Source organism: Artemia franciscana, chromosome 2 (genome assembly GCF_032884065.1).
Source record: "Artemia franciscana chromosome 2, ASM3288406v1, whole genome shotgun sequence".
Taxonomy (NCBI): domain Eukaryota; kingdom Metazoa; phylum Arthropoda; class Branchiopoda; order Anostraca; family Artemiidae; genus Artemia; species Artemia franciscana.
This window is the reverse complement of record NC_088864.1, coordinates 5,259,996-5,274,793: the sequence shown is the minus strand read 5'-3', so window position 1 is coordinate 5,274,793 and position 14,798 is coordinate 5,259,996. Positions and strand designations below refer to the sequence as shown.

The 14,798-nt window shown below is 32.3% G+C and overlaps 1 protein-coding gene across 1 annotated transcript in view; it reads right to left on the bottom strand.

The window, feature by feature from the left end:
• LOC136036336 (mitogen-activated protein kinase kinase kinase 15-like) overlaps positions 1–14,798 on the bottom strand; it is a 145,869-nt gene continuing 131,071 nt past the window's right edge. The window contains exon 25 of the mRNA XM_065718489.1: positions 1–3,772. Within this exon, the coding sequence (XP_065574561.1) occupies positions 3,673–3,772 (100 nt within the window). The 3' untranslated portion in view covers positions 1–3,672. The remainder of the gene's footprint in view (positions 3,773–14,798) is intronic.

The following is a 14,798-nucleotide window of genomic DNA, read 5'->3' as shown; positions in this document are numbered from 1 at the left end:
AGTTCAAGAATCCATAGAACCTATTAACAGAATTAATTAACTAATAACTAACACAATTAATTTATCTATTAACATAATTAATGGGTCCAGTCAAAGGAGAGAATGTTCATATCGTCTCAAATTCGTACAAGTCTGTAAAAGAAAGACACCAGATTTACCCCTCGCCTCTCCCTCCACCCTGAATCGCGCATCGACCCCTGATTATAAATGTCTTATTAACCAAAAGCCAATTGGTCTCAAATTATTTATTAGATGGAGTTAAAGACAAGTGAACCTGAGAATCAAAATCGTAAAGACAAAAATAAAACGAATAACACCCTAAAATATTGGCCTTGTTAAAGTAATTTCTACCCCTGTTATAATAAGGAAATACATATAAACATAAAGTACACTCTTGAGTAGCGATCATATTCTTGAGGTTATCATATTTTTTTTCTTTTTATTAATTTCTAGCACAGTACCAAGGCATAAAATAATAAATTGATTGCCTAGGACTAAATAATCAAAAATATGATAGTCCAGACTTAGTGCAAAATATCACTGCGAAACTAAAATTTCGAGATAAGTTATAAAGGCACGTTTTTGAATATATCAAGCAGAAGGCAGTCAATATATGTGATTTGCACAACTGACTTTGAGTTTCAAGTAACTTGGTTAGTCTGACTCTGGTGTAGAGAAAATAGAACAAACAGTTAAAAGAAAATAAGTAAATAACTAAAAACAATACATCATGCATAAAAATCGAAAAAGAAAACATACTAGCCCTATAGAATACTAAACACGTTAAAGCAATTTTCGAGCTTGTTAGATAAACTACTATAATCTATGTAAGGTAAAGAAACCGATAGTCTGCTAAACAAGGAATAGAACCTTGTGGGGGACAGGGGGTTCTAAAAGAATTAAGGAATCATTATAAACAGAGCAATTTTTTTCAAAGGAATCTGTTCTTATTTTTATTATCCCTTTTTATCTTCTTTTATAGCCTTTAACGCCATCACTTATCAAAAAGATGGCAGTGCTTGAACACCCACGAGAAAAAAGATAGTCATTTTAAAACTTGCCAAATTCCTATATAGGAAAGGCTAATATTTTATTGAAGATTTTTTTATTGAAGGAACATTGTTTTTTAGATAAAAATAACTTAAAGTATTTAATAATGACGTAGATTTCAATAAGACAACTATAAATGATCGACAATTCAAATAAATTTTTTACAGTAACAAAAAAACGGCAGTTAATAACTATGGCAGAGTTAGTCTTCAAGGACAAGACAAAGGAAGCAAACTCCATGAATAGAGCTTCCCAATAAGGTACGTCTTGTAAGAAGGTAATTAGACTTTTCGGGAACAATTATTGAATTTCGATCAAGTATACTGTCTTTCAACTTTCCTACAGGCTAAATGGGGTTCATTTTATGATTAATTAGAATTATATGTCGCTGCTACGTCTAAAGGTCCATTTAACATTTTGATATTTCTGAAATAACTATTATAAATAGTTTCCTCAGTTGCATTCAATTAGACAACCGCCAAGTTAATGTATGCTTAATCACGCCTCAATACTCCTGATCTACATTTACAGTTGGTTCGGCCTTTAGGAGCAACCCGTACAAAAAACTGATTTTTTTTGTTGTTGCTCAAGAGAAGCTTCAGTAAGTTTTCTACATAGAGTTTTCGGGCAATAACGATTGCAATCGTGTACTTTGTGTTTGATCTGACGCTGTTTATTAGGGCTTTAAGTATGGGCGTATGCAAGATTTGTGTACGGGGGGAAGGTTTACAAAAAAATATCTACAAATGCATCAAAATTATTTTAAATGCATTTTTACTATTTTTTTACGGGTTGGCCGTTTTTTTTGGGTGGGGGATTCTAACCCGGTAACCCCCTTCTCTGGATACGGCCTTGGGTTTAACGCAATTTTCCTAAATTCCCAGAAATTATAAAATTTTACTGTTAAAACTCATCGAGATAATAGTTACCATTCCTGGCAATTTTTTTTTCACAAGCCACTTTTTTAAAACACTTTTTTGTTACTAATGGCTTTGGTTTGTTCTTTACTAGGTTCCAGCTGCTACTGCAACCATGACAGCTTAGTAAACAGTTTTCGATAATTAACTCCATGGGCATAAAAATGTCGGATACAACCTTTAGGCATAACAATAACGATAAGTAATCCTATAAGGGGGATAGAATCAAGTACTAGGAAGAGCGGGAGGTTATAGCTTGTAGGCAAGGCAAGAACGAAACACTTGAGAAACTCAACTCTAGGCAGTACAGGAGTAACAAATATCTTTAGTCTACTGACAAGGCAGTTAATTTAATATTCTAAAACTCAGTTGGAAACTAAGAAATGGAATTTCAAAAGGCAGAAAAGGGTTGGTATCAGAGGCCTGTTTTTATCACCGTAACAAGCTATTGTAATAATTTTGCATTGCGAACGAAACTTGTCACTTACGAATGTAAACGGAATACCGTAATAATTCGAATTAGAGACAATTGTTGATTGATTTCGAGCGTGAGATTGAACAAAATCGAAGGATAGAAATAAACTTGAATATTTCGCTTAATAAATAACCCTAGATGATTTTGATGCTTTACAGTTTTGCACTATATTCTTAAAGTCATCAAGTATTACTGTCAGTCCGACTCGTAAAAACCTAAGAAAAATGGATATAAACAAATTTTTTGATGCGTTAGAAAAATTTTCGTACCCCCTCCTCCGAAAAAAAAATCCTTTTGCACCTTCCCCCACCCACCCCCCGAAGAAAATAATGGGTACGGTCCTGGAACATACCATTTAAAAATTTCAGACCCAATTAATACATTTCCATGAATTCAAACGTATTAGTTTGGACGGCGGAAACAGGCCTCAAATTATTTACTTTACAAATAAATGGATGGTTTTTGGCCTATTATTTGGGTTAGCTATCCATCCAGCAGGCGATTAAATGCCGAAACAACCTGCATACCAAAAGTTAGCCGCAGGGCTTAAAAATAAAAAAAAAATACTTGAAGAAAAAAAAGATCAAGAATCACGAGTAGGCATACATATTTTTCATATTTCAGCCGATTTAAGCAATTAAAGAATCTCAAACTACACTTCAAGAACACTGGGTTTGTTTAGATATATTCTCTCCATAAAATCGATGGATAAACTATTTACCTCGAAAAGTCAAAACTTAAAAGTTAAAACATTACAATTAAGCTTCAAAACTCAAAGCAATGTGGAGTATCGCTCAGCCGTCTAAAATCAAGATAGATTAGGTAAATTTTTCATAATCTTCTTGTTCAAACTGTATGAAAAATGCATACACATCTACTTTTTGAATTATCTCAAAAGCAAAAAACGTATATTATTTATCTAAAATATAAAACTTGTTAATTAAAGGAAAAGAGATAGTAAATAAAGATAGACTTCCTCATTATAGGACTGTTTATCATCCGATAGCTCTATATAGACAAATATAGAAAAGTTGTTCTGGTCAATCAAGTACAGTTACTCTTACATTAAGAATAAAACTGGTCCATCTTTATTTACTAATAGAATTATTCAAATATTATTTTACATAAATAACATGCTCTAACTTTGGGCTGATAAATTTTCAGGGAAAAAAGTGATACTCTTATAAAAAGTGAAAAATAGGCAGTCTGTGAGTATTTGTCATTTCCAAATCAACCTCTGCTTGAACCAGCAGCCTCAATATCCGACTGAGACATTTTTGATTTACGATACTCTTGTATAGCTCTATAAAGTCGAAGTTCAACTCCGGCTCTAAAATAAAATAATCCAGATTAGAGAGCATAAGTGATAAACTAGAGAAATCAGAAGTGCAAGAGAATAGGTAGTGATAATTGAAAGTACTGCTATTAAAAGTAGTAAACAAAATTATAAAAGTTCGACTCCGGCTTTAAAATAAAATAATCCAAATTAAAAAAGAATAAATGATAAAATTGAGAAATAAGAAATGCCAGAGCATAGTTATTGATAATTGAAATTGTTGCTATTAAAAGTAATAAACAAAATTATGAAATTTCAAGACCTGCTCTAAAATATAATAATCTAAATTAAAAAGCATAAATGATCAAACAGAGAAATAAGAAGTGCGGTAGGATAGTTAATGATAATTGAAATTGTTGCTATTAAAAGGAATAAACAAAACTATACAAGTTCAAGTCCGGCTCTAGAAATATAATAATCCAAATTATAAAGCATAAGTGATCACATAGAGAAATAAGAAGTGCGGAAGCATAGTTAGTGATAATTGAAACTGTTGTTATAAAAAGTATTAAACAAAATTATAGAAGTTCATCTCCGGCTCTAAAATAAAATAATTGAAATTAAAGACCATTAGTGATCAACTAGAGAAATAAGTAAATGCCGGAGCATAGTTAGTGACAATGGAAATTGTTGCTATTAAAAGTAATAAACAAAATTATACAAGTTCAAGTTCAAGCTCTGAAAATATTAAATAAAAAAACTAGTTTTTTTAAACTGAAAGTAAGGAGCGACATTAAAACTTAAAACGAACAGAAATTACTCCGTATATGAAATGGGTTGTCCCCTCTACAATCCCTCGCTTTTTAAGCTAAACCTTTTAATTGTTTAAAAAAGTAGAATTGTGGCAAAGAGTCAAACTTTAGCGTAAAGAGCGAGGGATTGCGGAGAGGACAACCCATTTCATATACGGAGTAATTTCTGTTCGTTTTAAGTTTTAATGTCGCTCCTTACTTTCAATAAAAAAAACTTGTTTTTTTATTTTAATTTCCGAACGTTTTTGAATTAATGTATATTTTATTTTGGCTCTCCACACATAAATTATTAAAATGAAATTTGCATATTAATTCTTTTTTGGGCTAAATGGCTTTCTCTTAGTTTTGATCAGACGATTTTGAGGAATAAAGAGTGGGGAAGGAGGCCTAGTTACCCTCCCATTTTTCGGTTACTTAAAAAGGCAACTAGAACTTTTAATTTTTAACGAACGTTTTTATTAGTAAATAATATACGTAACTTAAGAATTAACTTACGTAACGAGCTTTTATATTCTTATATTTTTATTATGTATACGAGGGGGTTTGTACCCTCGTTGTTACCTCGCTCTTTACACTAAATCGTCAGTTTTGTCACAATTCTTTAAGAATGACCCCTGAATCAGAAAGGCCGTAGAATAAATAGTTGAAATTACTAAAAATACTTTAGTATAAAGAGCGAGGTATTTATCTCCTCCTAAATACCTCGCTCTTTATGCTAAAGTATTTTTAGAACCCCTTATAGGCGTATTAATCTCTGTTCGTTTTAAGTTTCAATGCTACTCCTTACTTTAAATTGAAAAAACTTTTTCATGTTTACTTTTCATTGTTTTTTTTTATAGTAATGCTAGAAAATCCTGCGCCCTTTTCATTGAATTTCTCTTCCCCCATGACATATTCCTCCAAGGAAAGATCCTCCCACATAGCCCCCTCCCCTCAGCCCCACCCCTCCAACCCCAAAAAATCCCCCTGAAAACGTCTGTACACTTCCCAATAAACATTACTGTATGTAAACACTGGTCAAAGTTTTTAACTTGCAGCCCCTCCCCCAGGGACTGTGGGGGAGTAAGTCATTCCCAAACACATAGTTTTTGTGGTTATCGACTATGCAGAAAAAAATTGCTATCTCAAAATTTTGATCCGTCAACTTTGGGAAAAAATGAGCGGGGGGGGCCTAGGTTCCCTCCAAATTTTTTGGTCACTTAAAAAGGGCACTAGAACTTTTCATTTCCGTTAGAATGAGCCCTCTTGCGAAATTATAGGACCACTTGGTTGATACGATGACCCCTGGAGAAAAGAAAAAAAACAACAACAAAAAAAAACAAATAAACACGCACCCGTGATCTGTCATCTGGCAAAAAATACGAAATTCCACATTTGTAAATAGAAGCTTGAAATTTTTGCTATAGGGTTCTCTGATGCGCCGAATGCGATGGTGTGATTTTCGTTAAGATATTATGAATTTTAGGGGATGTTTCCTCCTATTTTCCACAATAAGGCAAACTTTCTCAGGCTCGTAACTTTTGATGACAAAGACTAAATTTGATGAAACTTATATATTTAAAATCAACATGAAAATCCGATTCTTTTGATGAATCTTTTAGCATCAAAATTCCGTTTTTTAGAGTCTCGTTTACTATTGAGCCGGGTCGCTCCTTACTACAGTTCGTTACAACGAACTGTTTGATAATAATCCAAATTATAAAGCATAAATGATCACATAGAGAAATAAGAAGCGCGGAAGCATAATTAGTGATAATTGAAATTGTTGCTATGAAAAGTATTAAAAAAAAAATATACAAGTTCATCTCTGGCTCTAAAATAAAATGATCGAAATTAAAGACCATAAGTGATCGACTAGAGAAATAAGAAATGTCGGAGAATAGTTAGTGATAATTGAAATTGTTGCTATTAAAAGTAATAAACAAAATTGTAAAAGTTCAACTCCGGCTCGGAAATAAAACAATCCAAATTAAAGAGCATAAGTGATCAACTAGAGAAATAAGAAATACAGGATCATAGTTAGTGATAATTGAAATTGTTGCTATGAAAGGTAACAAACAAAATTGTAAAAGTTCATCTCCGGCTCTAAAATAAAATAATCGAAATTAAAGACCATAAGTGATCAACTAGAGAGTTAAGAAATACAGGAGCATAGTTAGTGATAATTGAAATTGTTGCTATGACAGGGTAACAAGCAACATTATAGAAATTCAACTCCGGCTCTAAAATAAAATAATCCAAATTAACAAGAGCTAAGAGCTCATATGGCACTTGTGACGAGGCGAGAAGAGCTAAGAGCCAAGAGATCATATGGTATGAGCTCTAACAAAATTCTATGAATCAATAGATTGATTTAAAAAGGAAAATAAGAGGCTTAATGCCGGTCAAGATTTAAAATAAGAGCTCTGAGTCACAAAGTCCTTCTAAATATCAAATTCATTAAGATCCGATCACCCACTCGTAAGTTATAAATACCTATTTTTTTCTAATTTTCCCTCTCCCTTTTGCCCCCCAGATGGTCGAATCTGGGAAAACGACTTTATCAAGTCAAATTGTGCAGCTCCCTGACACGCCAACCAATTTTCATCGCCCTATCACGTCCAGAAGCACCGAACTCGCCAAATCACTGAACCCCTTCCCCCAACTCCCCCAAAGAGAGCGAATCCAGTACGATTCTGTCAATCACGTATCAAGGACATATGTTTATTCTATCCACCAAGCTTCATCTCGATTCCTACACTCCAAGTGTTTTTCCAAGATTTCCCCCTCCAAATCCCCACAATGTCAAAAGATCTGGTCAGGATTTGAATAATAAGAAATAAGAGCTCTGAGACATGAATTCCTTCTAAAAATCAAATTTCATTACGATCCGATCATCTATTCGTAAGATATAAATACTCCAATTTTCATGTTTTCCAAGAATTCCGGTTCCCCCCTCCAACTCCCCCGAATGTCACAGGATCTGGTCGGAATTTGAAATTAGAACTTTAAAGCACAAGATCCTTCTAAATATCACATTTCATGAAGATCCGATCACTCCTTCGTAAGTTAAAAATACGTCATTTTTCTTATTTTTCAGAATTCTGCTTATTTTTCCAACCAAGTTTCATCCCAATCCCTCCAATCTAAGCGTTTCCCGTCATTTTAGGTTTCCCCACCCCAAACTTCCCCCAATGTCAACAGATCCGGTCAGGATTTAAATTAAGAGCTTTGAGACACGATATCCTTCTAAAAATCAAATTTCATGGAGATCCAATCACCCGTTCGTAAGTTAATAATACCTCATTTTTTTCTAATTTTTCAGAATTAACCCACCCCCCCCAACTATCCCAAAGAGAGTGGATCCGTTCTGGTTATGTCAATCATGTATCTAGGACTCGTGTTTTTTTCCACCAAGTTTAATCCCGATCCCTCCACTCTAAGTGTTTTCCAAGTTTTAGGTTTCCCCCTCCCAACTCCCCGCCCCCCATCACCAGATCCGGTCGGGTTTAAAATAAGAGCTCTAAAACACGATATCCTTCTAAACATCAAATTCCATTGAGATCCAATCACCCGTTCGTAAGTTGAAAATACCTAATTTTTCTAATTTTTAAGAATTACTCCCCCCCCCAACTACCCTAAAGAGAGCAAATCAGTTCCGATTATGTCAATCATGTATCTGGGACTTGCGCTTATTTTTCCCATCAAGTTTCATCCCGATCCTTCCACTATAAATGTTTTCCAAGATTTTAGGTTTCCCCCCTCCAACTCCCCCCAATGTCATCAAACCCAGTCGGGATTGAAAATAAGAGCTCTGAGACACAATATCATTCCAAACATCTAATTTCATTAAGATCCAATCACCCGCTCATAAGTTAAAAATACTTCATTTTTTCTATTTTTTCCGAATTAACCGGCCTCCACCCCCCCCCCAGATGGTCAAATCGGGAAAACGACTATTTCTAATTTAATCTGTTCCGGTCCCTGATATGCTTGCCAAATTTCATCGTCCTAGCTTACCTGGAAGTGCCTAACGTAGAAAAACCGGGACTTTAGGTTTTCCCCCTCCAACTCCCCCCAATGTCATCAAATCCGGTCGGGATTTAAAATAAGAGCTCTGAGACACAATATCATTCCAAACTTTAAATTTCATTAAGATCCAATCAACCGCTGATAAGTTAAAAATACTTCATTTTTTCTATTATTTGCGAATTAACCGGGCCCCCACTCCCCCCCCCCCAGATGGTCAAATCGGGAAAACGACTATTTCTAATTTAATCTGGTCCGGTCCCTGATACGCTTGCCAAATTTCATCGTCCTAGGTTACCTGGAAGTGCCTAACGTAGAAAACCGGGACTTTAGATTTTCCCCTCCAACTCCCCCCAATGTCATCAGATCCGGTCGGGATTTAAAATAAGAGCTCTGAGTCACAATATCATTCCAAACATTAAATTTCATTAAGATCCACTCACCCGCTGATAAGTTAAAAATACTTCATTTTTTCTATTTTTTGCGAATTAACCGGGCCCCCACTCCCCCCCAGATGGTCAAATCGGAAAAACGACTATTTCTAATTTAATCTGGTCCGGTCCCTGATACGCTTGCCAAATTTCATCGTCCTAGCTTACCTGGAAGTGCCTAAAGTAGCAAAACCGGGACCGACAGACAGACCGACAGACAGACCGACAGACAGACCGACAGACAGACCGACAGACCGACAGAATTGGCGACTGCTATATGTCACTTGGTTAATACCAAGTGCCATAAAAAGCATAAATGATCAACTAGAGAAACAAGAAGTGCGAGAGCATGTGTAGTGACAATTGAAATTGTTGCAATGAAAAATAATAAACAAAATTATAGAAGTTCAACTATGGCTCTAAAACAAAATAATCCAAATTAAAAAGCATAAATGATCAACTAGAGAAACAAGAAGTGCGAGAGCAAAGTTAGTGATAATTGACATTGTTGCAATGAAAAGTAACAAACAAAATTATAGAAATTTAATTCCGGCTCTAAAATAAAATAATCCAAATTAAAAAGCATAAATGATCAACTAGAGAAACAAGAAGCGCGAGAGCATATGTAGTGACAATTGAAATTGTTGCAATGAAAAGTAATAAACAAAATTATAGAAGTTCAACTATGGCTCTAAAATAAAATAATCCAAATTAAAAAGCATAAATGATCAACTAGAGAAACAAAAAATGCGAGAGCAAAGTTAGTGATAATTGACATTGTTGCAATGAAAAGTAACAAACAAAATTATAGAAATTTAATTCCGGCTCTAAAATAAAATAATCCAAATTAAAAAGCATAAATGATCAACTAGAGAAACAAGAAGCGCGAGAGCATATGTAGTGACAATTGAAATTGTTGCAATGAAAAGTAATAAACAAAATTATAGAAGTTCAACTATGGCTCTAAAATAAAATAATCCAAATTAAAAAGCATAAATGATCAACTAGAGAAACAAGAAGTGCGAGAGCAAAGTTAGTGATAATTGAGATTGTTGCAATGAAAAGTAAAAAACAAAATTATAGAAATTTAATTCCGGCTCTAAAATAAAATAATCCAAATTAAAAAGCATAAATGATCAACTAGAGAAACAAGAAGTGCGAGAGCAAAGTTAGTGATAATTGACATTGTTGCAATGAAAAGTAACAAACAAAATTATAGAAATTTAATTCCGGCTCTAAAATAAAATAATCCAAATTAAAAAGCATAAATGATCAACTAGAGAAACAAGAAGCGCGAGAGCATATGTAGTGACAATTGAAATTGTTGCAATGAAAAGTAATAAACAAAATTATAGAAGTTCAACTATGGCTCTAAAATAAAATAATCCAAATTAAAAAGCATAAATGATCAACTAGAGAAACAAAAAATACGAGAGCAAAGTTAGTGATAATTGACATTGTTGCAATGAAAAGTAACAAACAAAATTATAGAAATTTAATTCCGGCTCTAAAATAAAATAATCCAAATTAAAAAGCATAAATGATCAACTAGAGAAACAAGAAGCGCGAGAGCATATGTAGTGACAATTGAAATTGTTGCAATGAAAAGTAATAAACAAAATTATAGAAGTTCAACTATGGCTCTAAAATAAAATAATCCAAATTAAAAAACATAAATGATCAACTAGAGAAACAAGAAGTGCGAGAGCAAAGTTAGTGATAATTGACATTGTTGCAATGAAAAGTAAAAAACAAAATTATAGAAATTTAATTCCGGCTCTAAAATAAAATAATCCAAATTAAAAAGCATAAATGATCAACTAGAGAAACAAGAAGAGCGAGAGCAAAGTTAGTGATAATTGACATTGTTGCAATGAAAAGTAACAAACAAAATTATAGAAATTTAATTCCGGCTCTAAAATAAAATAATCCAAATTAAAAAGCATAAATGATCAACTAGAGAAACAAGAAGCGCGAGAGCATATGTAGTGACAATTGAAATTGTTGCAATGAAAAGTAATAAACAAAATTATAGAAGTTCAACTATGGCTCTAAAATAAAATAATCCAAATTAAAAAGCATAAATGATCAACTAGAGAAACAAAAAATGCGAGAGCAAAGTTAGTGATAATTGACATTGTTGCAATGAAAAGTAACAAACAAAATTATAGAAATTTAATTCCGGCTCTAAAATAAAATAATCCAAATTAAAAAGCATAAATGATCAACTAGAGAAACAAGAAGCGCGAGAGCATATGTAGTGACAATTGAAATTGTTGCAATGAAAAGTAATAAACAAAATTATAGAAGTTCAACTATGGCTCTAAAATAAAATAATCCAAATTAAAAAGCATAAATGATCAACTAGAGAAACAAGAAGTGCGAGAGCAAAGTTAGTGATAATTGACATTGTTGCAATGAAAAGTAACAAACAAAATTATAGAAATTTAATTCCGGCTCTAAAATAAAATAATCCAAATTAAAAAGCATAAATGATCAACTAGAGAAACAAGAAGCGCGAGAGCATATGTAGTGACAATTGAAATTGTTGCAATGAAAAGTAATAAACAAAATTATAGAAGTTCAACTATGGCTCTAAAATAAAATAATCCAAATTAAAAAGCATAAATGATCAACTAGAGAAACAAGAAGTGCGAGAGCAAAGTTAGTGATAATTGACATTGTTGCAATGAAAAGTAACAAACAAAATTATAGAAATTTAATTCCGGCTCTAAAATAAAATAATCCAAATTAAAAAGCATAAATGATCAACTAGAGAAACAAGAAGCGCGAGAGCATATGTAGTGACAATTGAAATTGTTGCAATGAAAAGTAATAAACAAAATTATACAAGTTCAACTATGGCTCTAAAATAAAATAATCCAAATTAAAAAGCATAAATGATCAACTAGAGAAACAAAAAATGCGAGAGCAAAGTTAGTGATAATTGACATTGTTGCAATGAAAAGTAACAAACAAAATTATAGAAATTTAATTCCGGCTCTAAAATAAAATAATCCAAATTAAAAAGCATAAATGATCAACTAGAGAAACAAGAAGCGCGAGAGCATATGTAGTGACAATTGAAATTGTTGCAATGAAAAGTAATAAACAAAATTATAGAAGTTCAACTATGGCTCTAAAATAAAATAATCCAAATTAAAAAGCATAAATGATCAACTAGAGAAACAAGAAGTGCGAGAGCAAAGTTAGTGATAATTGAGATTGTTGCAATGAAAAGTAACAAACAGAATTATAGAAATTTAATTCCGGCTCTAAAATAAAATAATCCAAATTAAAAAGCATAAATGATCAACTAGAGAAACAAGAAGCGCGAGAGCATATGTAGTGACAATTGAAATTGTTGCAATGAAAAATAATAAACAAAACTATAGAAGTTCAACTATGGCTCTAAAATAAAATAATCCAAATTAAAAAGCATAAATGATCAACTAGAGAAACAAGAAGTGCGAGAGCAAAGTTAGTGATAATTGACATTGTTGCAATGAAAAGTAACAAACAAAATTATAGAAATTTAATTCCGGCTCTAAAATAAAATAATCCAAATTAAAAAGCATAAATGATCAACTAGAGAAACAAGAAGCGCGAGAGCATATGTAGTGACAATTGAAATTGTTGCAATGAAAAGTAATAAACAAAATTATAGAAGTTCAACTATGGCTCTAAAATAAAATAATCCAAATTAAAAAGCATAAATGATCAACTAGAGAAACAAGAAATGCAAGAGCAAAGTTAGTGATAATTGACATTGTTGCAATGAAAAGTAAAAAACAAAATTATAGAAATTCAACTCCGGCTCTAAAATAAAATAATCCAAATTAAAAAGCACAAATGATCAACTAGAGAAACAAGAAGTGCGAGAGCAAAGTTAATGACAATTGACATTGTTGCAATGAAAAGTAATAAACGAAATTATAGAAATTCAACTCCGGCTCTAAAATAAAATAATCCAAATTAAAAGCATAAATGATCAACTAGAGAAACAAGAACAGCGAGAGGATATGTAGTGACAATTGAAATTGTTGCAATGAAAACTAATAAACAAAATTATAGAAGTTCAACTATGGCTCTAAAATAAAATAATCCAAATTAAAAAGCATAAATGATCAACTAGAGAAACAAGAAATGCGAGAGCAAAGTTAGTGATAATTGACATTGTTGCAATGAAAAGTAACAAACAAAATTATAGAAATTCAACTCCGGCTCTAAAATAAAATAATCCAAATTAAAAAGCATAAATGATCAACTAGAGAAACAAGAAGTGCGAGAGCATATGTAGTGACAATTGAAATTGTTGCAATGAAAAGTAATAAACAAAATTATAGAAGTTCAACTATGGCTCTAAAATAAAATAATCCAAATTAAAAACCATAAATGATAAACAAGAGAAACAAGAAGTGCGAGAGCAAAGTTAGTGATAATTGACATTGTTGCAATGAAAAGTAACAAACAAAATTATAGAAATTCAACTCCGGCTCTAAAATAAAATAATCCAAATTAAAAAGCATAAATGATCAACTAGAGAAACAAGAAGTGCGAGAGCATATGTAGTGACAACTGAAATTGTTGCAATGAAAAGTAATAAACAAAATTATAGAAGATTAACTATGGCTCTAAAATAAAATAATCCAAATTAAAAAGCATAAATGATCAACTAGAGAAACAAGAAGTGCGAAAGCAAAGTTAGTGATAATTGAAATTGTTTTAATGAAAAGTAATAAACAAAATTATAGAAATTCAACTAAGGCTCTAAAAAAACACTCCAAATTAAAAGGCAGAAATGATCAACTAGAGAAACAAGAAATGTGGGAGCATAGTTAGTGATAATTGAAATCGTTGCTATCAAACAAAATTATAGAAGTTCACCTCTGGCTCTAAAATAAAATACTCCAAATGAAAAAGCATAAATGCTCAATTAAAGAAAACTAGCTTACCCGTCGTGCGTTGTTGCAATCTCAAAAGAAAGAAATTCCGGGGAAAATTCCGCCTCTACCACGCAAAATCCCTCCCTATGTAGTAAAAACCATCTATTTTTATATTTAAAGTATTTGAGCCCCCCCCCCCCTATGCGAGGAATGTTTTCTGCAAAATCTTTCTCCAATGGGGAATCGAGTCGAAAAATATGATAATGAACTAAATCGATAAACACGAACATCGATTTCTTTTAAACGTCAGTATGTCCACAATAGAATTAATCCCGCACTGAATAAAGTTTTCATTTACCATACATTTACATAAATTAATTAATTAGTTAAATTTGATAGCATATGCAAAGAGTCCAAAAAAAATATGAAAATCAAATTCATTTTAATATGGAAGATTCTCTTCCCAAGGAGAATCCCCCTTCCCTTTAACCAAACAACTGAAAACCAAATTCAGAGAATTAAAAAAAAATATAATTTTGGAAGTTTGTCCGATAACAGAATCCAGGATTAACTAAGGCGTTAATTGAATATCAAGAGAATATGAATGATTTGATTAGAACGAACTGTCAATTATTTGTATGAGGGTCTCCAATTTCAATCAGTGCGAAAAGTACGTAGAGAAAAAGAGAGACAATTCTTCCTTGACTAAACTTCACTTAGCATTAACCGATTCAACTAGCTTTAAAATGCACGCCCCCCCCCCCATTTCTCTGAAAAACGATGAAAAAGATAAAACTCTTGCAAACAGTTTGTAAGTATTATTCAACACGCACGGATCATTTGAAAGGAAATATAAATTGGATTTTAATAATTATAAAAAAAGGATAAAAAAGACACATTAATATCTACCTCACAGAATCGAACTAAAAGGTATGCATTTACA